At 47.3% G+C, this 25,065-nt stretch overlaps 1 protein-coding gene across 1 annotated transcript in view; it reads left to right on the top strand.

The window, feature by feature from the left end:
• The first annotated feature begins 490 nt into the window (after positions 1-490).
• The window catches only part of LOC149857375 (purine nucleoside phosphorylase-like), a 54,413-nt gene continuing 29,838 nt past the window's right edge, over positions 491-25,065 (top strand). Inside the window, exons 1-2 of the mRNA XM_090063942.1 lie at positions 491-557; positions 666-723. Of these exons, the coding sequence (XP_089920068.1) occupies positions 491-557; positions 666-723 (125 nt within the window). The remainder of the gene's footprint in view (positions 558-665; positions 724-25,065) is intronic.

The raw sequence follows: 25,065 nt of genomic DNA, 5'->3' as shown, positions 1-25,065 counted from the left end.
GAGGACGCCCGTGGTGGTCTGGTTCCGCTCCCTGCCTGACCAGTTTTGCACGTCTAGGGTGACGTTAAAGTCCCTGCCAAGGACCAGGCACTTGCAGCTGGTTGAGGGTGCCGATTTAAGTGGCCACCTGGTGGAAAAAATCCACCAACTCCAGGTCCTTTGCAGGGGCGTGCACATTCAGAAGGTTTGGGCCCAGCCCAGGCACTTGGACCTGGAGGTGCAGCAGGCAGCCTGGCACCGCCTCAATGTCCAGGAGAACCTTTGGCTGCAGTCCTGCGGAGAACAGCATGGCCACCCCACTAGAGGTGGCTAAGAGGTGACTAAAAAAGACCTTGCCTCCACACTCCAGCTGCCAATTAGGCTCATCAGCCGGAGTCATCAGGGTCTCCTGCAAGAATACCATGGGGTACCCCCCCCCCTCCCCCGAAGGAAAGAGAGCACCCAGCATCTCTGGACACCTTTCCTGCAGCTGTGGACATTGAGGGTCGCGATGTTAAACAACCTCATGGCTGAAGGGGTGGAGTTCAGCAGGGACCTCGAGCATTTTAGCACCTGGTGTGGGGCCTGCCAGCTCACGCAGCACCCTCCTGGGTGTCTATGAAACTGAGGGCCCACCTATAGATCTGGGCATTGCAGCTTTTGGGCCCCTTGCCTTCTCCCACCAGTGCCCTCGCAGTCTCAGTCACCACGATACTATCAAAATCTCCCCAATACAGGTCCAAGGTAAGCTGTACCTTGCTGGCAGACCACCATGTGTAGTCGCGATCAAGAAATGCAAGTAGCTCACCCATGGGGACCACCAGAACACAGAGATCTGCAAGCTCCATGGAGCCTGCCAATTCTCGGGGATCCTCCTCCTGGTCCTGGGGCTCAGCAGGCTCCTTAGGCACTGTCTGAGCCCCCCTGATCTGCTAAGACCCTGGATTCCAGTTGTGATTGGGAGAGCTCCGCAGCCCTTTGGGAAAGGAGTGGGGGTAAGGATGGGGGTGGAGGGGTCCCTCACAAAATGATAGGGTAGAGCTGGAGCCCTGGGGGGTCTGCGTAGGGTCCTGACAAGATTGGCCTATTAGGGGACTCCACCCTGACCCCCTCTGATGAGGGACCATTGAGCAGGCTGGAAGTGAGGTTTTTCTGGGAGGGAGAGGGAAGAGACCCATCAGGCACTGAGGTGGCTTCAGTGTCTGCCTTGGAGTCCTGGAAAAGGGGACCTCCCTCCCCAGGACTCACTGGGGTGAGCCCCAGGGCCCCTGTCTCCCCCAAATCAGAGTGGGTGCTGGGGTGCAGTGCAGTGGGCTGGTACTGCTGTCTACAAGAGAAACTCAGAAATTATTTAATAGATTATGGCTGGAAGGGACCTCATAAGATCATTGGATCCATCCCCCTACCCAAGGGGCAGGAAGTCAGCTAGGGTCCAAGGATCCCAGCAAGATAAACATCCAAATGTTTCTTGAAAGTGTCCAGAGTAGGTGCTTACACCACCTCTGGGGAGAGTCTGTTCCAGGCCTTGGGGGCTTGGACAATATAGAAGTTTTTCCTTATGTCCCGCCAAAATGGTCTTGCAGGAGTTTGTGACCATTGGACTTTGTCATCCCCTGGGGTGCCCTGGTGAACAGGCGTTCCCCCAGATCCTGATGCACACCTCTTATGTACTTATAGGCTGCCACCAAGTCCCCCCCGATACTGCACTTCTCTAGGCTGAAGAGTCCCATAGCTCACTGCCTGTCTTCATAAGGACTATTCTCTTGTCCCTTATCATGCGCGTGGCTCTCCTCTGGACTTTTTCAAGCTTCTCCATGTCCTTCCTGAATTGTGGAGCTCAGTATTGGATCCAGTACTCCAGTCTGTGGCCTCAGCAAGGCCAAGTACAGCAGGAGGATAACATCCTGGATCTTGCTCAAGATGCATCGGTAGATGCAAGCCAAAGTTTTGTTCAGTTTGCGAGCTGTGGTATCGCATTGGTGGCTCATATTCATCCTGTGGTCCGTCATGACTACCAAATCTCTTTCAGCCATGATGATAGCGAGTGTAGCATTGCTGAGCCTATAAGTGTCATGTGGGGTTTTTTCCCCTCCCAAGTTGAAGCACCTTGCATTTCTCTGCATTGAATGTCATCAGGTTTTCATCTGCCCACCTTGCAAGCCTATCAAAGTCAACCTAGATCACGAGCCTGTCCTCAAGTATGGATACTCCTGTCTAAAGTTTGGTGTTGTCAGTGAACTTGGCCAGTCCACCTCTAACACCAGAGTCCAAATCATTTATAAAGACATTAAAGAGTACAGGTCCAAGAACAGAGCCTTGGTGGACACCGCTGGTCACTGAGTGCAATGTTGATTTGGTTCCATCAACTACCACTGTCTGGGTCCAACCTTGGAGCCAGTCCCCAGTTATTGGACTGTAGAGTAGTTGACACCGCCAGCAGCATCTGCAGCCAGTTGCTGATCGCCCCTGGCCACCGCTGCCAGTGGCATCTGTGGGTTGTCACCAACCACTGGTCAGCACTCACCACCCCCACCACCACTGACACCACTGCAGCTGCCTGAAGGCTGCATTGAATACATCCAGTCCTTCCAGAAGTTCCCTAACTAGATCCTCACTAACCCTTGGCCTAGGTGCGCCTTCCCTGGGATCTAAGGGGGGCCAGAGCGGGGGTGACTGTTCTGGTCCCTGCTCAGGAAAATAGAGGCAAAGAAAATCGTAAAATATGTTGGTTTTGTCGTCTGGTGTGAAGACCAAATTTCCTAGCGTGTCCTGCAGGGGCCCCACATTACCTGGTACCTTCTTTTTACCCCCTATGTATTTGAAAAAGGACGTCTTGTTGTCCTTGATCTGGGAAGCTAGTCCCAGTCCCATCTTGGCCTTGGCCTTCCTGACTGCCCCCCTGAATCCCTGAGCAACTGCAGTATAGTCCTCCCTGGTGATGGTCCCTGCCTTCCATTGGGTGTGCGCCTCCTTTTTAGCTAGGAGACATTCCCAGATGCTTTTGGTGAGCCATGGGGGTTTATGTGCCCTCCTGTTCCCTTTGATCCGTATTGGGATTACCTCCCTTTGGACTTGGAGGATCGTCTCCTTAAGGAGTGACCACTCTCCTTGGACACCTGGCTCCCCTCCCCTCCGGGACCTCAGTGCTTCCCAGACTATTCTCCTTAGCTCATTGAAGTCCACCCTCCTGAAATCTAGGGCTGCTGCCTTGCTGTAGGCCTTTGCCACCTTGCGCTGGATGGTGAATTCCAGCAGGCGATGATTGCTGTCGCCCAGGTGGTCAAGCACCCACAGCCCCCTCACCAGGTCGTCACCCGTGGCCAGCACCAGGTCCAACAAGCCATCTCCCCTGGTGGGGCTGTGCACCTCCTGGGTTAGACGGAGGTCCGGCATTTGAGCTCAGAACCTACGTGAGCGGTCAGACCTGGTTGACTGCTCTTCCCAGCAGATGTCTGGAAAGTTCAGGTCCCCCATGATGACCACATCCTTTGACTTCACTACCTCCGTGAGCTGACTTAAGAATTCCTGGTCTAGCTCTTCCCCTTGGTTGGGAGGTCTGTAGTAGACCCCCACCATTAAGTCTCTTGCCCCTTGACTGCCTTGTAGTCTAACCCAGAGCACTTCAGTGTGCCCCTCCTCTGATTCTTTGCTAATTGATGTGGCTGTGTATTCCTCCTTAATATAGAGTGCCACGCCCCCACCTTTCCTTCCTATCCTGTCCCTCCTGTACAGCCTATAGCCCTTGACATTCACCACCTAGTCATGCGTTAGGTCCCACCACGTTTCAGTGATCCCCACTATGTCCAGGTTGGTGTCAGCTAGCAGGAGGGTAAGTTCCTCCTGCTTGTTTCCCATAGTACGAGTGTTTGTGTAGAGGCATTTGAGGCCTCCTGTGGATGTGTGCACTGGCCCCCTACTTTCAGCATTGTCCTGGCCCCTGTCGCTTACCTGTGTATATGTTCCACTCGTCGGCCTAGGCTGGGTTGTATTTGTGGGTGTTGCTTGGTCTGGCAGCCCGATGTTTCCTCTGCTCTCGTCTTTCCCTTCCCCCAGGGAGCCTAGTTTAAAGCCCACCGGAGGAGATCTGCCAACCTAGAAGAGAACACACGCTTACCTTTAGGGGAAAGGTGGAGCCCATCCCCTCCAAGCATGTCTTTTGTTGTGATGTGCCGGTCATTGTCAAGGAAGCCAAAGCCTGCCTCAAGACACCATTCCCGAAGCCGCCAGTTGGTCTCCGTGATGCACATTGCATGCCGTCTTCCACGTCCGTTCACTGGTAGGATAGAAGAGAAAACCACCTGTGTGCCTACCTCCTTTAGCATGCACCCCAGAGCATGGTAGTCCGCCATCATCTTCACTTCTTTCTTCCCAAAATAATGTGCATGTCTTACTTGGGGGCAGGAGTATGTGAGAAAATATATTATGCCTTTGGTGATATTGCAGGGTGTCATGTTTGGGGTCCCCAGGGATGGCCGCAAGATCCCAAGGGCCCCCTGACCATGCCAATTGGGCCCAATGGGCACCCTCTTTCTCACCCATGTCTTGTTGGTAATAATTATGAATAGGGAGGCTGCCCCCAAGTTTATGTTGGGCACAGTCTTATTGGACCCCACTGGAACTTGCCAGGTTCTCAGACCCCTTTTGGTATCTATTTTAGAGTAGGCGTCTCAGGACACACTCAGCCTTTTGGGCTAGATGCGTGGCTCCAAACTGCCCCAAGCCTCACAGATGGCATTCACAGGGTCCCTCCAAGGCCTTAGTTTGACTTGGCCTCTGGCCGTTAATGGGTTCTCTGCGGGGGTCCCTCTCCCTCCCCCTCTCCTTCTCCTCCCTTTTTTCCCTCTCCCTGTCTCCTCCCCCTCCCCTGGCACTCAGGGTCTGTGCACCCTGCACCCACACTCATGCTTGGGGTCCCCACATTGTAGTGGGCCCCCAGTGAGGCCTCCTCCTTCCCCAATAGCCTCAGCCCAATCCACCAGCTTACAAACCAAAATCAAAACACAAGCCCCTGGACTATACCATAATGCAAGCAGTTCAGGGTGTGCTTTGTCCCTTTAAATGAATCACCCTTCCCCCAGCACAACATGCCTTGTAGGCCAGGGTCTGGTGACCTCCTGAAATCCCTTAACTTTACCAGCAGCAGGAGATGGGCTGTCAAAACTCATCCTTTAGCTTGTTCTAGAAAATCTCCTTCCCCTTTAGCTGCTGGCAGAGAACTGACCCTCTGGTCCCAGCCTTGGAGTTTATATATGCCACAGGCCCTGCCTCTGCCGGTCAGCTGACCACGGGCTAATGCCCTCATTCCTGCTGCCCTGGTAACTTGCAGCTGAGGGGTTCCTGACTGACTGCTAGGGCTCTCTCCCTAGCAGTTTCAGCCTTTAAAGGAACAGGCACCTTAGTGCCCTGTGACACAGGGTTGGGGCACAAGAGCACACACTTGGCTTTAACTTAATTCAGAATCTCTCCACATCATCGTGGGGACATAGGTAAAAATAACCTACTTGCCTGTAGTCATCCAGTGCCCTTCTTATGTTTCCCCCAAGCTTTGCTACAGTTGACACAACAGGATATGTGTTATGCTTCTAGATGTAATTTGGTGAACAGAGCACTACTGAAGATGAAATTTGAGTAGGGCTTTTCAGTGGAGATGCTTACAGCCATGTTAGGCTAAGCTGTGTGTCAGTCTCCCAAATGAACTACAGGTTTCCCTCACTTTATGCAGTATACACATTCCTGAAAAACTGCGAATAACTCAAATTCACATAAAGGGAACCCATTTTACAAGGTAACAAATAGGAATATATTCCAAGACCTTGATTGCATTGGCAACAGGTAAAGTCTTCTGGGGCTGGGGCTGGGGCTGGGGCAGCACTCATCTGAGGCTAGACTGGGCTGTGCTTGGGGCGGGAGGTGGTGGAACTGGGAGGGGGCCATGGGGAACTACAGCCACCCCAAAATTCACCATAGCCCCCCCAACCCACCTCCCAGCACCACTGCCGCCTGCCCTGAGCACAGAGCAGCCCAACTCCCCCCACTGGGAAGAGCCCAGCCCCAGGAGCTGGAATGAGTGGGAGGCCTCAATCTGCCCCCACACCGGTGGTGAGGGAGGGAGCAGGGCTGGGGCTGGGGCTGGGGCAGAGGTAGGCGCTGCACAGCCAGGATGAAGGCGCAGGATGGGGGGTGCAGATCCTGCTGCTACAGGCTGCCACTGTGGGCTGGGGATGGGGGTTATGCCAGGCATCTGGCTCCCTGCCCTGACCTTTGGGAACGGACCCACTCCCTGTCTCCCCCCACTCCACTGCGGGGCCAGGCCTGGCCTCCCCACCCACCTCACTGCTGTTGTGGGGCTGGGCCAGGCCCGTCCCTCCTCCCACCTCCCTGCTGCCATGTCTGGGCCAGTCCCAACCCCCCATCCTCCGCACTGTGGTTTCCAGGCCAGGCTGGGCCTGTTCATTCCCTCCCCAATGCCACCGCTGTATCAGCCTAGGCCTGCTGCTCTCCCTGCCTCTGGAGGGAGCAATGCAGGAAAGAGCGAGGGGGCTGGCCTTGGCCCCCGCTTCCATATTTGCCACCTGCAGGGAGCAGAGGGAGGCTGCAGGCCTTGCCCCCCCACAGCATCCCCACCCCACTCCCCCCAGCACTGCTGCCACCACCTCCAAGGTATTAGAAATGGAATATTGTTAGAAATGCGCAGCTTGCATCTTGCACCTGATAAGAAAGAAATACTGCCCAAGGCTCCTTTCTCCCCCTCACCCGCCTTAGCCTTTCTCATGCTGATACAGAAGCTGGAATTCAATTGACTGTGGCCTTGGGGTATGAACTTTTGGCGAACTGTTGTAGTTTCTGGGCATGCTTAATAAGCTGTTACATATTTACCCCTCTGCCCCGCATACTTAAGTAGGTAATTATACTATACATGCGATGTATGTAATGATGTAACTACATGTATGCTTGTATGAAACGGAAGTAGCTGTAAGAGTTCCGGTGTCTGCACACGTGGTCAGGAGAGAGAAGATAAATTACGCTTGCAAACACAATTAGGGGGTCAGAAGCTGATTTGGGCATCAATGCCCCACTCTGACCTTGTTTGCAAACAAATACATCCTTTTGTGCCGGCTGATGTTTGTGTGTCTGTGATTTTTGCGAGCCTCCAGAGAAACGAACCGCTTTTTGCAACAATCTGGTGAGCTAGGCAGGAGTTCTTTGGATCACCCCGGAACCCAGTGACAAGATCGTCCCTGCCGCCACGGGAAGTGTGTACCGAGCTGCCTTTTTGGGCTCGCCCAGGGGGCTTGAGACGTGAGTCGGCGTACCCGGGAGATTAAAGGCTACCTGTGCAAAATTTTTGGTTTCTGAGGACGCCAGACACACATTCCGGCATTCTGATTGAGATCTCTAGGATACCTGAGTGAGTATACGAATTCCCTTGCCCAATTTGGTTTCTGGATCCGGGGGCAAAGATTTGTTCGATTTGGTTTTGTACCGGGGGATTTTTGGCCCGGTATTTGGTGCGCGTAAGATGTACTTTTGCGAACGGTCTGTGACTAGGATCTTTTGGTATTTGGTGTGCGTTGGGCGCACTTTTGTAGGCATTAATATGGGTGCAGGTCACTCCCGTGTAGAAAACTCAGGTACTCCTTTGGGTTGTGTTTTACGGAACTTTAGCAAATTTGCAAAGCAGGCAGATTATGGGGTGAAGATGAAAAAGGGTGATTTAATTAACTTTTGTCAACTCGAGTGGCCAACATTTGGGGTCCACTGAACCCCGAAAGGATCCTTTGTAGTAAAAGAAGTGATAGCTATCCATGAAATAGTTATGCAGAATGGACATTGGAATCAATTTCCTTATATAGATTGTTGGTTGGGAGTAGTTCAAAATTAGCCACCTTGGATTAAGAAATGCTTAGTAAAGTCTCATGTGATGGTTGTTAAAGGAAAGACTCGAGGAGGACCGCCTGTACTCCCTGAGTCTAATGAGGGGGGGAGGGATCCTGAATTAGCCGAGTACCAGGCTCATTCTCCTGTCACCCTAACAAGTAGCGAGGATGAATCAGACACCTCCTCAGGATCCAGTCCCTCTGCACCACCGCTCTCTCCCTCAGGGAAACCACCACCGGCTTACCAAAGCATACCTAATGATTCAGAGTGTGTGCCTCAGCCAAGTGCCCCATCTGAATCAGGGAATAAGGGCTATTATTTGCGCAAGCCTGTAGAGTCACAGCCGGTGCTGAACTGCCCGATGCGAGAGGTTATCGGAGAGGGGGGCAATGCAACTTTTGTCTACACCCCATTTAGTACTTCAGATTTATTTAACTGGAAGAATCAGAGCTCCTCTTTTCGTGAAGACCCTGAAAAGATGAGGGACCTGTTTCGATCCATTGGGCAAACCCATCGACCCACTTGGGCTGATGTCCAGATGATGCTCCAAACCCTCCTGACCCCGGAGGAGAGGAGATTAGTATTGGGGACGGCAGAGCGCATTGCAGCAGCCAGGGTAGAAGCAGAGGGAGCTGCTGGTCGTACCTTGCGTGATACCTGCTCTGTTGAGGAACCAAGATGAGATAATCATACCGCAGCAGGAAGAGACCTGAGTGCACGGTATCTGGGGATTATAGTGGAAGCAATGGGGAAGGCAGTGCCTCGGGTTACTAATCTGTCTAAATTGTATGAAGTGAGACAGGGAAAAGAAGAGGATCCCTCAGCTTTCCTCGGGAGGCTGTACGAGGCGTTCTGCAGGTTTTCGGACCTAGATCCAGAAGCCCCAGATAATCAACACATGGTAAATCTTATGTTTATTGGTCAATCCACTGCTGATATTCATAGGAAGCTACAGAAAACTGAGGGAGGTCCTGGGAAACCGATTTCAGAGCTGGTGGAAATTGCATATAAGGTATATGGGAATCGTGAGCAGGCACAGGAGCACAAGGAGGATAAAAAGGCTCAGCGACATATGGCAGCGCTGGCAGCTGCTATAACTGGAGGTAACCCTGGAAAGGCTGGGATACAGAAAGGGAAAGGAGAAAGAGTGGGAGCAGATGTTTGTGCTTACTGCAGGGAGAAAGGACACTGGAAGAGGGAATGCCCAAAGTTGAAGGAGAAGAGAGAGGGTGAACCAAGAGGTCACCTCATGCGGGCAGAGGAAAAGGGTGAGGACACAGAATGAAGGGGACAGGGATCTAAAACCACTACCCTTCGGGTTGGAGCCCGAGAAGATCCCATGGTAACCATTAGGGTTGGTGGCAAAAACTTTGAAGACTTGGTGGATACTGGGGCTACATTTTCAATGATTCCAGAAAAAAACCCCTGTGCAAGAGCTAGTGAGCAGCATGTTCTTGTGGAAGGGATTGAGGGAATGCAATCCCGACTCCCCGTTTGTAAGCCACTCCTCACCAAAGTGGGGGACCATTTGCTTGAGCACTCCTTTGTATATTCTCCAAGTTGCCCGGTTGCACTACTTGGGCGGGACCTACTCACAAAACTGCAAGCTGAGATATTTTTCAGAGACGACCAGATGGTGGTCCAGTTACCTGTCAAGCAGAGCTCAAACTATCAGATGGCTCTCCTGGAGGACCGACGCCCTGTAGTAAGTTCTGAAGATCACATGACTGGAATAGACCCTTTGGTATAGGCTGATGGAACCCCTGCGCGAGCTAAGTCAGTCTCCCCAGTAAGGATCATACTCAAGGATGGGGAGGGGCCCGTTCGGGTAAAGCAGTATCCACTCAGCCGAGCAGCCAGAGTTGGACTCAAGCTGTTAATAGAGAAATACAAGAGGTGCGGATGGCTAGTGGAAGGGTCCTCACCATATAATACCCCCATTCTTGGAGTGCCGAAGGTAGATGGGGTCTCATACAGACTGGTCCAAGACCTGCGAGCAGTAAATAAGAAGGTCCTTTCAGACCACCCTGTAGTCCCGAACCCACACACGATTTTGACACAAGTACCGGGGAAGCTGAAATATTTTCAGTGGTAGATTTGAAAGATGCTTTCTTCTCCATTCCCCTTCACCGAGAGAGTAAAAAATTGTTTGCTTTTGAATGGGAGGACCCAGATACTTTCCAAAAAGCCCAGCTCATGTGGACAGTTCTCCCACAAGGATTCATAGCAGCCCCCCATATTTTCGGACTTGCCCTTCAGAAGGACTTGGAGGAGTGGAAGGGATCACACCCCGCAGTGACTCTCCTCCAGTATGTGGATGACCTGCTAGTTGCAAGCCCAAACTTGCAACTCTGCGAGGAAGCCACCAGATCACTGCTAAACACTCTAGGGGAAAAAGGATATAAGGTCTCTAGAGAGAAAGCCCAAATATGTCAGCCTCAAGTTACATTTTTGGGATATAAGCTCTCAAAAGGAGTCAGAGCCCTGAGTGCAGATCGCATACAGGCAATCCAAGGTCTAGCCTCACCTAAGTCACCCAAGGAGCTGCGGGCATTCCTAGGGCTAACTGGGTTCTGTTGACTATGGATACCAGATTATGGTGGGAAGGCTAGACCACTGTATGACTCCCTGACTAAGGAGAATCTCACTGAATGGAAATGGACTAAAGAAATGCAGCATGCCTTTGATCTGCTTAAAGCAGCATTAACCCAGCCCCCTGCCCTGGCCATCCCAAATAATAAAAAGCCATATTGACTGTATGTTCATGAGAATCGAGGGGTTGCATCAGGGGTGCTGACGCAGCCATCAGGCCCAACTTGGAGACCCGTGGGATATTACTCAAAGGTTCTAGATCCGGTTGTGCTCAGGTGGCCAGCCTGTCTTCGGGCTGTGGCAGCCACAGCAGTGGTTGTCGAAGAAGCCCAGAAGATAGTCAGGGGTGCGGACATGGAAGTACACACCCCACATGGAGTTCCCCAGATTCTAGGGACTGAGGGAGGAAAGTTTCTCAACCCTTCCAGACAATCATGGTACGAGATATTTTTGCTCTCTAATCCAGGACTTACTTTCAAACATACTACAGCCTTGAACCCTGCAACCTTGCTGCCGGAACCAGGGAAACCGATGCATGACTGCCTTGAGGTCCTGAATCAAACCACACAGGTGGGACCTGATCTTGCTGAGGACCCAATTGAAAACCCAGATGCTGAATACTTCGTAGACGGTTCCAGCTCTGTCATCGATGGAAAAAGACGAACAGGATGTGCAGTGGTAACCTTGGATAAGGTAGTATGGAGGGAATCATTGCCGAGCTCATGGTCGGCACAGGCCGTGGAACTCACTGCGCTCACCCGAGCATTACAGTTGGGGACAGGCCGGCGGGTAATGTATATACTGATTCTCGCTGTGCTTTTTCTACAGTTCATGCGCACGGACTATTGTGGAAAGAAAGGGGTTTCATTACGGCTTCTGGGAATAGAATTGCTAACGGCCCTCAGATTATCAAGCTGCTAGATGCACTCCACCAGCCTAAAGAGGTAGCAGTAATTCATGTGCGGGCCCATGGGAAGGCTGCTGAGGAAAAGCATAAGCTTGGAAAAGCAAGGGCTGATGCGGCAGCAAAGGAAGCCGCATTTATTGGAGGAGAGGCAGAGGAAGTATCCAGGCAGGCCTTGTCCCATGCCGTATGGCCATATGTCCGGGATCTAGTCCCGCAGTATTCCCCTGAAGAAGATAAATTTGCACAGAAGGCTTGCGCAGAAAAGAACTCCCATGGGTGGTGAATAGTACCAGGAGGGAAAGTCATGATACCTAGGCCATTGCTTCGGGAGGTGCTGCATCAGCTCCATGCAAGTACCCACATGGGAGGCTTGGCTATGGGTGATCTAGTGATCCACCAAGTGGTAGCCCCAGGGCTATATGTAGAAGCTCAGCGCATTGCTACCAGGTGCATCACATGTCAGAAAGTAAACCCTCGAATGAAACCTCCTGTGCCAATGGGAGGTAGACCCTGGGCAGCGTACCCTGGACAAGCATGGCAGATTGATTTTGCCGAGCTCCCACGGTCCGGACATCACCGGTTTTTACTTGTCATGGTAGACCAGCTCTCTGGTTGGGTCGAGGCATGGCCCACCAGGACTGCCACTGCGGCTACAGTAGTGAAGTATCTGTTGCAGGAAATCATTCCCCAGTATTCTCTGCCTGAATCCATCGAGTCGGATCAAGGACAACACTTTGTGGGAAAAGTAGTTCAAGAGGTCGCACAAGCCCTCAAGATCACTTGGAAACTACACACACCATGGAGACCACAGAGTTCAGGACAAGTGGAACGCATGAATAGGACCTTAAAAACTCTACTCACCAAGATCTGTATTGAAGCACACCTTAAGTGGCCTCAAGCATTGCCACTAGCTCTTACTTGCATTCGAAACACTCCCCGACGGGGCATTAAATTAACTCCATATGAAATTATGTTTGGCAAGCCCCCTCGAGTCTTACCCCCTGGGATGCGAGAAAATGTAACTTTTGAATTAGGTAATAGTGAGCTTCACATGTACGTTATTGCTTTGCAGTCTGTCTCGTCTTCTCTTCACAGATACGTAGCCTCCTTTCAACGTCTGCCCTTAGACGTTCTGGTACATGACTTCCGCCCGGGAGACTGGGTCTTGGTGCAGCGGTGGAAGAAGGAACCTTTGACTGAGAGGTGGAGTGGCCCTTTCCAGGTACTTTTAACAACCCACACCGCTGTAAAGATTGCTGGCCATGACCGTTGGATACACTATACCCGTGTGAAACGACATCCACGAGCGTCAGAGGACATCAGCTCCCAGGATGAGCTCACTCCGGAAGCTGAGCCATCCTCGGAACAAGAAGCCAGCAGGTGGAGCTGTGAACCTACTGGTGATCTCCAAGTGCGCCTGAGACGGCTTAATCAGAGTCCAGAAAATCAAATAAGGAAGTAACAAAGAAAAAGTTTAGGTTGTATTTGAGAGGGAGGATATGGCAGGAGTCTTAATATGCCTTGTTGTTATCTATGTAGTAAAAGAGGCAAGATTGAGCAGCCCTAGCCGCCACCCTATATCCACGTTTCCCCCAGTTGCTCCCCCAGAAGCAAATTTGTATGTTGACATGATGGAAAGAATTGCAGGTACCTTCAATCTCACCAACTGCTGGGCCTGTGGGGGACTCCAAGAGGCCGGTGGCCTTGGAGGGCTTTTCCTTTGGCCCCAAAGTGGCTAGTGAGTAGTAAGGCGGATGTTAAGAGTACCAGTCAAGAATGGGATGAGAACCACAGCTGGGATCTTTCCCAAGTGACATTAGGAGAGTATTGTATCAGTAATAATGGCACAGGGAGGAGTTTGGGACATAACCATTGTACATGGACATTGAAATGGGTCCGAACATGCACTACCTGTTATGCCCTTAATTGCAGCAGGTATGTGGGTCAATGGAATTCTACTGCTATCAAACTTCCAAACTCCACGTGGATGAAATGTAAACCATCCACTCCACAATCATCCCCGCATGATGAGGACACCTGCTTCCAAAAGGCCAAAAGGGCAAGAGTATCACATTTCGATCCTAACATTACAAAATGTCAGGCATATAATGAGACCCGAAGTGAGCGATTCATACCTTACTTCTATAATTGGCAATGGGTGTACCCGAATGGCACGATAGCATGGTTTAATAAATTTTGGAGTACCTCAAATGACACAAATGAGGTAACCGAGTGCGAGTATAGGGATAAAGATGGCGCATGGAGATGTCGGTTTAAACCGAGTGACCATTACACCGGCCCTTTAGGGCATAGGGACAACAAATACTATCCCCCTCTTTACTGGTGGAACTGTGACCCCCTGGCCTTGGGAAGGGAGAACAGGGCCTTAAAAGGACATTATTGGATTTGCGGACGACGGGCCTATACAATACTACCACAAGGGTGGGTAGGAACCTGTTACATTGGGGTGATTGTACCAGCTTTCTTTTTACTACCGTCCGAGGTTAGAAATAAGTTGGGAATCTCTTTGTATGATGATTGGAAAAGGACCAAGAGAAGTATTGATGTAAGTTTGACACAGGGTGGCTCCCAAAAGTGGAAGGAAGATGAATGGCCCCCTCAAAGGATTATTGAGTATTATGGACCAGCTACATGGGCTGATGATGGGAGTTGGGGATACCAGACACCAATATACATGTTAAATAGAATTATCAGGTTGCAGGCAGTCTTAGAAATAATTACTAACCAAACTGCCACTGCTCTCAAGTTACTGGCCAGACAGAGTTCTCAGATGAGAGAAGCCATATACCAAAATCGAATGGCCTTAGACTATTTACTCGCAGAGGATGGCGGAGTCTGTGGAAAGTTCAACCTTTCTAATTGTTGCCTCCAAATAGATGATAACGGGAAAGCAGTCTTAGAGATTGCCAAAGAGATTAGGAAAATAGCTCATGTACCAATACAAACGTGGAAAAACACATGGGATGAAGACTGGTGGTCTAATCTGTTTGGAGGAGCTTGGTGGAAAAAAGTAGGGCTTGTATTTCTGTGTGCTCTGACTGGATTGATTTTTATTCCTTGCCTTACTCCCTGTTTCATAAGATTGATAACCACCACAGTTGAAGGAATGCAAGTTGCAACAGTTCCCCTCAAAGGGCAGACTGTAGCAAAAGTCATGGTACTCAGAAAAATTCCTCGTAATTATCTTAATCTGTCTAAATAAAAATGGGAAGCAAAAAGCATCTTGAGGGGGGAATATTGTTAGAAATGGAATATGGTTAGAAATGCACAGCTTGCATCTTGCACCTGATAAGAAAGAAATACTGCCCAAGGCTCCTTTCTCCCCCTCACCCGCCTTAGCCTTTCTCATGCTGATACAGAAGCTGGAATTCAATTGACTGTGGCCTTGGGGTATGAACTTTTGGCGAACTGTTGTAGTTTCTGGGCATGCTTAATAAGCTGTTATATATTTACCCCTCTGCCCCGCATACTTAAGTAGCTAATTATACTATACATGCGATGTATGTAATGATGTAACTACATGTATGCTTGTATGAAATGGAAGTGGCTGTAAGAGTTCCGGTGTCTGCACACGTGGTCAGGAGAGAGAAGATAAATATGCTTGCAAACACAATTAGGGGGTCAGAAGCTGATTTGGGCATCAGTGCCCCACTCTGACCTTGTTTGCAAACAAATACCTTTTGTGCTGGCTGATGTTTGTGTGTCTGTGATTTTTACGAGCCTCCAGAGAAACGAACCGCTTTTTGCAACAAAGGAATGGGGGGGGGAAGGGGGGGGCGAGGCCAGCAGAGTTGGCCTTGCCCCCTCTTCCCCATTCTGTCCGCTCCATTGCTGCCGCCTCCAGGGAGCAGGTCATGGGGGGCAAGGCCAGCTGTGCTGGCCTCACCCACTGCCCGCTTTGTCCCTTGTGTCCCCACCATCATGGTGGTGCTCTACCACCTCCTGTCCAAACGCTATATTCACACTGATTGCTTGTTTCCTTCAGCCAATCAGAGTGTGAATAAAGCATTATGGACAGACAGACTGGCTTTTATAATACTAGAATTATATAGAGATATATATTTAGAGAGAGAAATATCTATATATAGAGAGGGAGAAGTATAGAGAAGTAGGGCTGGAAGGGACCTCCCTAGATCATCTAGTCCAACCCCCTGTCTGAAGGCCAAATCATCCCCTTCCAACCCATTTAATACAAATTCAAGGGAATGAACAAATCTGAAGTAGAAAAATAAGAAGGAAAGGCAATAAAAATGACCTATCTGTAGGAACAGATTTGAGATGTAGTTTAGCTATGCTAGTGTGCAGTCAAGTAGAAGGCAGGGTAGGTTTGCCTTAGAAACTAAACAAAGAGTGTGTGTGTGTGTGTGTGTGTGTATACTTCTAGGTATGACACACTTTTTATAGATACACACACACATATCTGTGTGCGTATATAGATCTCTCTATATATATATCTGTATGTATATACAGTAAAAGTTCTGTTATCCTGCATCTTACTAACTGGCATGCCGGCTTGTAAGATAAAGTGAAACCGGAAGTGCCCACCATGGCACTTCCGGTTTCTCCAAACCCCCAGTGCTTTGGGCAAAGCAGCCTGCACTGCTGAGCCCCCACGGCCCAGGGTGTAACAGGCTGTGCAGGGCTGTGCGGGACCCACCTCCCTGTCCTGTGGGGGTGGGGGGAATGCCACGGGCGGGGCAGAGAAATGCCCCAGACACAGCGTGAGAAACAGCATCCAGGGCCGCTCGATTAACTGGCATGTTTTATTATCTGGCATCCCCCGTTCCCCCGTGGGATGCCGGATAACAGAGCTGTTACCGTATATATACAAACACATTCAAACTTACATGTACTTACATGTGTGTCTGTGTGTACACAACATGCACATATAAGTTTGTGTGTGTGTGTATACACACACTCACACACACCAGGCAGGGGTCATCCTCCTCACTGCTGCCTAACCTTACAGCTCTGCAGGTTCCACAACCTTGTGCCCCAACCACCCTCTCCACTGCCCAACACCAGGGCTGACCCCCACACCTCCTACCAGCCCAGGCCTGTTTCACCCTGGCTCAGATTGTTGCTGTCCCAGGCACATGTGTAGACACTGTGCCTGGGAGCAGTTTACTCCAGTTCAAACAGCTCCAAAGTGTATTGCTTCACTTTAATTTCATGTGTAGATGCACCCACTGTAACCCAACACTGACTGCCAGCTTGGGTGCATCTACACATCTCACAAAGTCACAGTACAACACACTATGGCAATGTAGCAATTCTGTGAGTCTATATGTGAGTCTGTCTATCTATCTATTTATCTATCTATCTGTTAAATGAACAGATTAAGGGCTCTGATACTATGGTTATGTGGGCTACCCAAAGAGTAACTTTGATCAATTTACTTCAGAGTTTTAATTAATGTTTTAATGAAATGTTTGTAAAGGTCATTGAACTCCTTAGATGGAAAGTACTATAGAAATGCAAAATACCATTACAAAATCCTTTAATGTGATTGCATCTTATAGTTGAATTTTTGCCTCGCTACAAAACCGCACTTTTTGAATGACACCTAACTCAATCAGATCAACACTGTAGATATACTGCATGCAGATACATACGTACAAGGTAATGGACAACTGAGATTGTTATAGGATGAAAGGCAGGCAATAAGCTTTCTGAAGGATTATAGTTTGTTTAGGTAGATATGCTTTAGCAAGCTTGTACAAGAGTAGAGGTTTAATTAGTTTTCTTTCTTCTCTCTGCAGTATTGTTAGAATGGATTTCCTCTGTCTGAATTAATTTAGTCTGCTGGCATGAGCTTTTGGCTTGTGTTTGTCCATCTGATGCACCACTACTGCTTAAAATGAAATAATTTTTTTTGCTCCTATTTCCACAGACGATTGGAAATAGATTTTTTAAATGTCCTTTTTTGATAATCCCATTTGCCATGTAAATCCAGACTGAGGAAGAGATTGTCTTAGAAAAAACAAATTGGAAAGAGCCCACAGTCTGTCTGATCTCTTGCCTGCTTGGAAAAAAAATAAGATTAATGAACATAATCAGATTAATGCTAAACAAGGGGGCAGATCTGGAGGACATTGGGAGCTATCTCCTACTAAAGAGCTACAGGGACAATCAGCATTTAGGGCCTGGCCTTGCTCATTGGGATTGCAGCTTTTGCTTTTAGTCCATTGTAAAAAAAAATTTGTTATCTAAAGAAATCCTAAATTTTGGGGAGAGAAATGGGGCTCTCCAGAGGACTAATACCAGGAGGGAACAGGAAGGGGCTGTGGATTACCAGGCTAATGTGCTTATAAAGAAGTGTAGAGGAGATGGATAAAGAGGGAAATAGATATAAGGACAAAAGGGAGGTTTTTGGGGAAAAGGATTTGGAAAAAAGGGAAAATTGAAAATAGAAGAAAGGAAGAGGAGCGAAGGATAAGGGAAGGAGTCCCCCAGCCCACCCAAAAACTGGTATAGGACTGCCACATGCAGTGTCTGGTAAAGGCAGCAAAGCAGGAATTTTTTATTAAAAGCTCAGAAACTTTGGAGGGCAGACATACTAGGCTTTATGAAGGTGACGAAGCCTGCTAACCACTGAGGGGAGGAGCTTTGCCAATGATCTCTGAGAGCATCAGTCTGTAGCTCTTGCAAGATGAGGAAGGACTCTACAGTGTGAGCCATTCAGAAGGTTGCATACGGAGAAATGAAGGTGGTGATGCCAGCATGAAAGATAGACTGTGGGGCAGGGATGGAGGGGGAGGAACAGGACAGTGTATGGAGGTTGAATGGGAGGGGATTGGGGCAGTGAAGTATGAATCCCCAGTGGAATTCAAGCTTTCTCTTACCATTTAGTATATCACTGCTTGATTTGTACCACTCATCAAACAGATTGCACTGACCCCACTGGTCAGTGGGCCCATGCTTCACTGAAATCCAGATTTGACAGGTTGTTCTGTGAAGCTGAGCTCCTAACAAGCAGTGAAATCCAGAAGATACTCTGGAGCAGGCTGCATGCAGCCAACAAGGGGTTAATTTGTGGCCTCCAGGCTCCCACCAAGCTACCCTCCATCCAGCACAGTCTGCAGGGCTAGGGAGCTTGTGGCCTGGGGTGCCTGTATAGCATAATGTAGTTTGGGAGAGCCTATGTGTACAGTGCAATGGAGGTGTGTGGCCCAGGAGACATGGGTATGGCTCACACAGTTGTGTGACTCCCACTGGTACAGCCTGTGGGGCCGGGAGTTCTGCCTGGGAGTCAAGAGTCTAGTAGGAGAGTAGGAGAGATCTTAAAAACATCTGTACATTTTTGTTTTTCACCCTATTTGGATTTTTTTTTTAAATTTGCTTTAAGACCTTCCTGAGGCATCATGGACAATATTCAGTGTGTGCTCGGAGGTCAGACAGCAAACACTTTCAGAAATAAAGATGGGAGTGCCTGGCTTTTTAGTGTCTTTAACATCATGCTCAACAAAAGAGAGCCATTTCAAATGGGTTGTCTTTGTGTTTCCTTTGATATGATTGGGTTTAAGTGCTGGTTAAACTATCTGTAAAACTACCAGGCATGCCCCCCTTTGTGATTATGAGAATGGAAAAATTCTGAAAAGTGGCCTGGATATGTGCTCTTTTTTAATTATATGTAGTATATATCACCTCTGTAGAGTCCCAGAAAACACTTTCCACCCCTCCCTAAGGTTTGTCATTTGTGAATTTAAATGGGCAAGGAAATGCTGATGATGGTTATGCCTGCATGTGTGCAGATATGTGAGAATCTATGCAGATCTGTTGCCTACCATTATTTTATCAGACCAGGCTGACAGGTATCTGCATGCAAGTGTAACCTTTCCAGACTGAAGCTCTACATTGTGTATGTACACTTCCATGCAGATACGTAGAGCCTGTATGTCATGTGGGGCAGCAGCCAGAAAAGCAGACATACTGGGCCCGCCCCTCCTATCCTGGGATTACAGCAGTTTCTGGTAACAGCAGAGTGGAGCTGGCAGCGCACCTTCCTGACTCTGACAGAAACAGCAACAGCTTCTGCAAGTTAAGTGGCCCATAGCAGTTTGGCCTTCCACCCATCCACAAGGGAGGCTTGAAACTCCATATTCTGCAGCTATTCCCTATTTTCAGTTAACCCAGCAGGGAGGAGATGAATTGTGCTGAGGACAGGAGGTAAGGAGTTCTGTGAAATAGGGGATGCACAGATATCATAGCTGAAAGGGGCAAGGGAAATTTTATCAGTTTTCAGTAGCAGACAGTCCTTGACTTATTTTTCTCTTCTCCTTCCTACCAGATACTCAATAAATGTCAGGCACAAGATGCAGAGAAGTAAACACTTTATTATTAAAGCGGGATCTGGCCATCTGCCCATGTCAGGTGCAAGATTATGAAATATGGCAATATACAGATGACCTTGGGAAAGGTTGCATTCACACATTTTGAGCCAGATGAGATGGGATTTTGGAGAGGCAAAAATCCTTGGGCTATTACATGTATTACTGTATATATATTATATCTCGATGTATGCATTGCAAATGCACATAAATGTACAGGTATGATCCTCTCTGAATCTACCACTTTATCTTTTTAAATGGATAGGATCTCATTTTAGCTGGATTTGCTTTCAGCCAGCCTAGAGGCATGTGGGGTTTTTCATGCCATGAAAGATCTGTTATCATTTACAATCCTGTTTTGCAGCAGTTGCATTCCTCCAGTTGGTGACAGTGATCACAATATAGGGGATTGTGTTTTCTTGATTCCACAATTTAATCCACAGTGATGCTACTGAACGCTATTATTAGGTATGCATTGTTGAGGATTCAGCTATTGTATGGGCATTGTGTTATGTGTCTGAGGTCATGCTGTCACAGTGCTTTTGCTGACCTCTGAGTTGCTTAGTGCTGAAATGAAGCACTGCATTCAGTGACCTGTAGGTCAAAGTTTTCAGAATTGGTCATTAAATGTGAGTGCTGCACTTGAGGCAGTATGTACCAGCAATTCCCAGAAGATGCTGTGGGTCTGGGAGACAGAAAGTGTCACAACCGGGCATCCCCAAAATAAGGCACCCTACATTTATCATTATTGCTTGTGTTTTTGTGAGCATAGATGTAGTCAGCACCAGTGAGATTCCAGGACTTTGAAAGGAGAAAGACTTTGAAAAGCCAAAGCTCATCTCTCTTGTAACTTCTAGGGATCACACCAGTGGCAAAGTAAAGTTACATTTTCCATATAACAGGAAAGGAAACCATTTTCCTCCTGAGTTTATGCACAACCATTCTTCTTGATCAGTTGCTTGTCATCAGCAGTGACCATCTCAAACATCCCAGACTCTTAACATTGTGAGAATTTGAGAAGAATATTGATCAGCTTTTTCTGTCTCTTTGTATGTGGGTTTATTTTTATTTTTTTAATACTGCAAATGATAAAGAGCAAGGTGCAGGCCAGGGCTTTGGGTAACGTGAGGCAGGTTTTTAGGGTTTGCTGCAGATTTTTCATGGGTCTGGGCAAGACAGTTTAACATTTTCATGTCTGAGTTTCTTCTCACCTATGAAATATGAATCAGGCTTACCTAACAGAGGAACTGTGAGTAATTATTTATTAATCTTTGCAAAAGGCAATGAGGTCTTTGGCTGGGAGCACTGTAGGTTTGAAGAGAATTATGCATACAGGCAAATATGTATGCTTCACTAATGACACTTCTATATCTTATCTGTTAAAATAGCCCATGAAATGGTATGGAGAATCCCAGGACATGATATTAAAACTTCATTTATCTTATTGTGCATTCATGCTCTTTCATTGCATTGTTCCTTATCAACATATTTCTAGGTAAAACTATGTTTTCTGTTTTTTATTCCTTGGGTGCCTTTACACATGCTTCAGCATGTTCTAATTAAAACATGTCAGAGCAGACTCAGTTAATCAAGTCTTCTGGAGTATTCTAATTAAAATGCTCCAGTGTGCTGCAGCATCACATGTATTCAGCATCCTACATTTCAAAATGATTGGGTGGGGTGCTTTAACTAAAACTCGTCAAATGAGCTTTAACTAAAGAATCTGCACAGCCATTTTGAAACATGGGACACTGAAATATGTGATGCTGCAGCATTTTAATTAGAGCAGCTGCCCAGGAGCTGCTCTAATTAACATCCCCCCTCCCCCAGCATGCATAGACAATCCTTGTTCCTTCTGTACAGATTAGTGAAGCATTTATGATGCATTGCCCTAAACATAATTTAAATGTATAAGAAGACACTGGAATAGGCCCATAAAGGAGAGACTCAAATAGAAGGAAATGGACATCTGTTCAGAAGAACACATTTATCACACACTTAAACAATAAATATATTGCTTGTCAGTATGAAGTAAGAACTTAATACCTAATTTTTTAACCTCCTATGTATGCAATGCCACAGTTAAATGTACGTCAGTATTCAAAATCCAGTTTGTTAAATCTGGAGCACAGAATAGTATTTTATAGGACCTGCCTCTTAGTGTATACTTAAAGGATGCAAAATGCAGAATTCAAATTTCAATGAGATTTGCTCTTCTAGTGAAGGAAAAAAAATTGAGAGATGCAGATATACTACCTTTCAGTGGCTTCAGCTATCAGTGTATGGGTAAAGGGACCATACCGATATGAAAATCGCGGTTCGTTTCTTTGGAGGCTCACGAATGATAATTCCTCAGGCAGACATTGTTAGCAGCACAAAGGATATATTTGCAAATAGGGTCAGAGTGAAGACAAAAGACCACTCTGCCCCTGAGGAAAACTCTTAGCTGGCTTTTATCCCTTCCCTCCTGGGCACGTGTGCAGAAGCAGGAACTCTTACAACTCATTTCCGGTTCATACAAACATACATGAAATGATGTCACGTCATCCGTCGCATGTGCATTATAATTAACTACTTAAGTATGCAGGGCGGATAGGCATATATGCATTAGCTAATTACGCATGCTTAGAAAGCTCTCCAGGTTACCAAAAGTTCAAACCCCTCTCCTTCAAGGACACAGTGAATTGAATTACAACTTCTGTAATCTACATGATAAAAAGCAGAGAGAGACTGGGGGAGTATGAGGGTTAAGAGTGATTTAGTGTAAGAATGGCTGACAAATTGGTAAAGGGAGTGATTCTTTAGTACAAAGGGTCCTTGGTAGTGTTTCTTTTTATCAGGTACGAGATACAAACTGTGCAGTTCTAACAACACTCTATTCATTATACATTTTTAATAATATTTCTAACAATACTCTCTCATCCTCTCAAACCTTTTTGCACAGAGGTAGATTCAGCACCTTCAGTCACTGCCTGTGATTGCATAACTATACACCAGATACAACTATCACACTGTCACTTATAGCAATAGGAACTCGTTGTCAGAAAACGTTATCAGTGCCATTTCCTGCATTTGAAGCCCCAATATTGACTTCCTAGAAAAGTCCTGAAATTCAAATGGGATTATTCTTTTTTTTTTTTTTTTTTTTTTTTTTTTTTTTTTTTTAAAGTGAGTTTAATGCTTTTGGAAAGTACTGGACTGACAGCCCTGTCTCGCCACAAGACAGATACAAGATAGGCAACAGTATTAATTGCTCCTCTCATAGTCTTCTGCAAGTGTGCCTCAGGCTTAGTTAAGGCCCAGATTTAAGCAAGATATGAAAGTATATGAGTATTCCAGCAGAAGTCATAAGGACTAATCATATTAAAGGGAGGAGTTTGCTAAATTGTGGCCTAGAAGGGTCCTTCTTTAGTTATGAAAATGTTTACCAAACTCTTCCACAGGTTTTATGCCCATGAGAGATGTCAGTTATAGAATGTAGGAGTCTGTCTGTCGGGAAATTGAATAAAATTGCTAGTTTATTGCACATAGGCCACCAAGCAGACAGCACAGGGATACAAACCATAACCACTACTAGTGGACAAGATCTGAACCAGAAAACCTGAAAGAAAAAGCTCCTTATTGCATTAAACCCATTTTCTGAGCCATACAGGACTACTTTCATATTTCATATTTCTGTAAGATTGTTGTCATTCTTACTAAAAACACAGACTAAATAAAAGCTGTTATTTCAAAGCTGAGGTGTAAATCAGAAGCTTGTATTTTGAGCTATGTTGTCAGTTTTGATGATGTTTTAGTGTAAACAAAACTAAAAATTCTAGAGCATCCCTTTACACACTTTAAAAAATACAGAATTGCTGCATGGAAATAGGTACATCAGGGGTTGGCAATGTTTTTGGACAGTGTGCCAAAAATACTCACAACCTCAACTTGTAAGGTGTTGGTGTGCCAGGGGACTACAGCAGGAGAGCCATGAGAGGCCCAATCCTTGTTGTGGCAGTGCAGCCCCAGCCCTTTCCCCACTGTCTGCCCCAAGACACACATGCCAAGCAAAATGCCTTCACGTGCCATGCTGTGGTACCTGTGCCAGGCCTGTAGTATGTAGATTTTTAAGGCCAGAAGTGACACCTGATCTAATCAGACTCTTGCAGAACAAAGACCAAAGTGTCTCCCTGTCTCACCTACAATGGAAAGAATTATTCATCTCAGTTTCCCTAATTAAGTCATAATAGTGACTGAGGATATGTTGTGGTCCAAAGGTGTAATTGCAGGTCATGTAAATATGCCCAAGAATGCTTTGAACTAGCTAGCCTGGGTACTGGTAAAAGTCGAACTGCTACAACATACGCTTCAGTTTAGGCTGTACAAGACTTTCTGGAGCCCTGAATTGGAAGCTCAAGCCACCATAGCTATGTTACAGTATCTGAGCTGCTAGCTACTTTAAAGTTATCTCCAGCAAGCCTAGCGAAGTTGCAGTAACACATGTGGATTGCAGGTAGGCATCCCCTTACTGAGTTATCTTCTCATTGTATGTATTATTTGATCCGGGTATAACCCTATATAAGGTAGTGCTGGGTACTGTATAAACATAAAAAATATTTGTTTTGAAGAACTTCGTATCAGCGTCCAAACTCAGCTCTTACTTCTATCTGTCATTTAGAGAAAATCTGAAACTAAACTAATGTTAAAGAGTACATGCACTATCACCTTGAGAGAGGGGTCTGAACGCTAGGTTCTTTTGAATAACCTATGTAATAGGGAGCCAGATGTTTTGACAAGCATGCCACAAACTAGTCCTGAACTCTTGCTTTGTACCACTCCAGTCCCCTTACACTGCTTGATCTGCCATGTGCTTACTGCTCTTTGCACCCTTCCCAATCCGTTGCTCTGTTTTGTGCTTCTTGTGCTGTCCTCCCTGCACAATTCATTGCTGCACTTTATGGTCCGCTGTTCTGTCTGCCACTGTGTTGTCCATTCCCTCCCCAATCTGTAACATCACACACAGAGGCTGCTTGTGCCACTTGTACAACAGGTGTACACAGGTTGGCCACCCCTGACTTATGTAATGCATACTTCATGGTCTCACAATGTATTGCTTCATAGGTAGATATCTGCAACCCAAAACCTCACATGCACACTCATAAACATAATCTCTAGCAGTTTCTGCAGAAGTCCAGGAATTAAATGGACTGTGAAGAGTGGACAACATGGTGGTGCTTTTAAGAGGAATGAAGGCAGATAAGTAGGGCAGTTTACTGTAGCTTGCACAAATACTGCCTTTGCAGTTTCAGTTCTCAGGGTCCGAAGCTGCCGTTTCCCCTGGACCACATACAGGTATTATGTTTCTAGAATCACTGG

Source organism: Crocodylus siamensis, chromosome 9 (assembly GCF_052110815.1).
Source record: "Crocodylus siamensis isolate JL-2025a chromosome 9, ASM5211081v1, whole genome shotgun sequence".
NCBI lineage: Eukaryota > Metazoa > Chordata > Crocodylia > Crocodylidae > Crocodylus > Crocodylus siamensis.
Note: the sequence above shows the minus strand (reverse complement) of the source record. Positions and strands in the feature narration are given on the sequence as shown.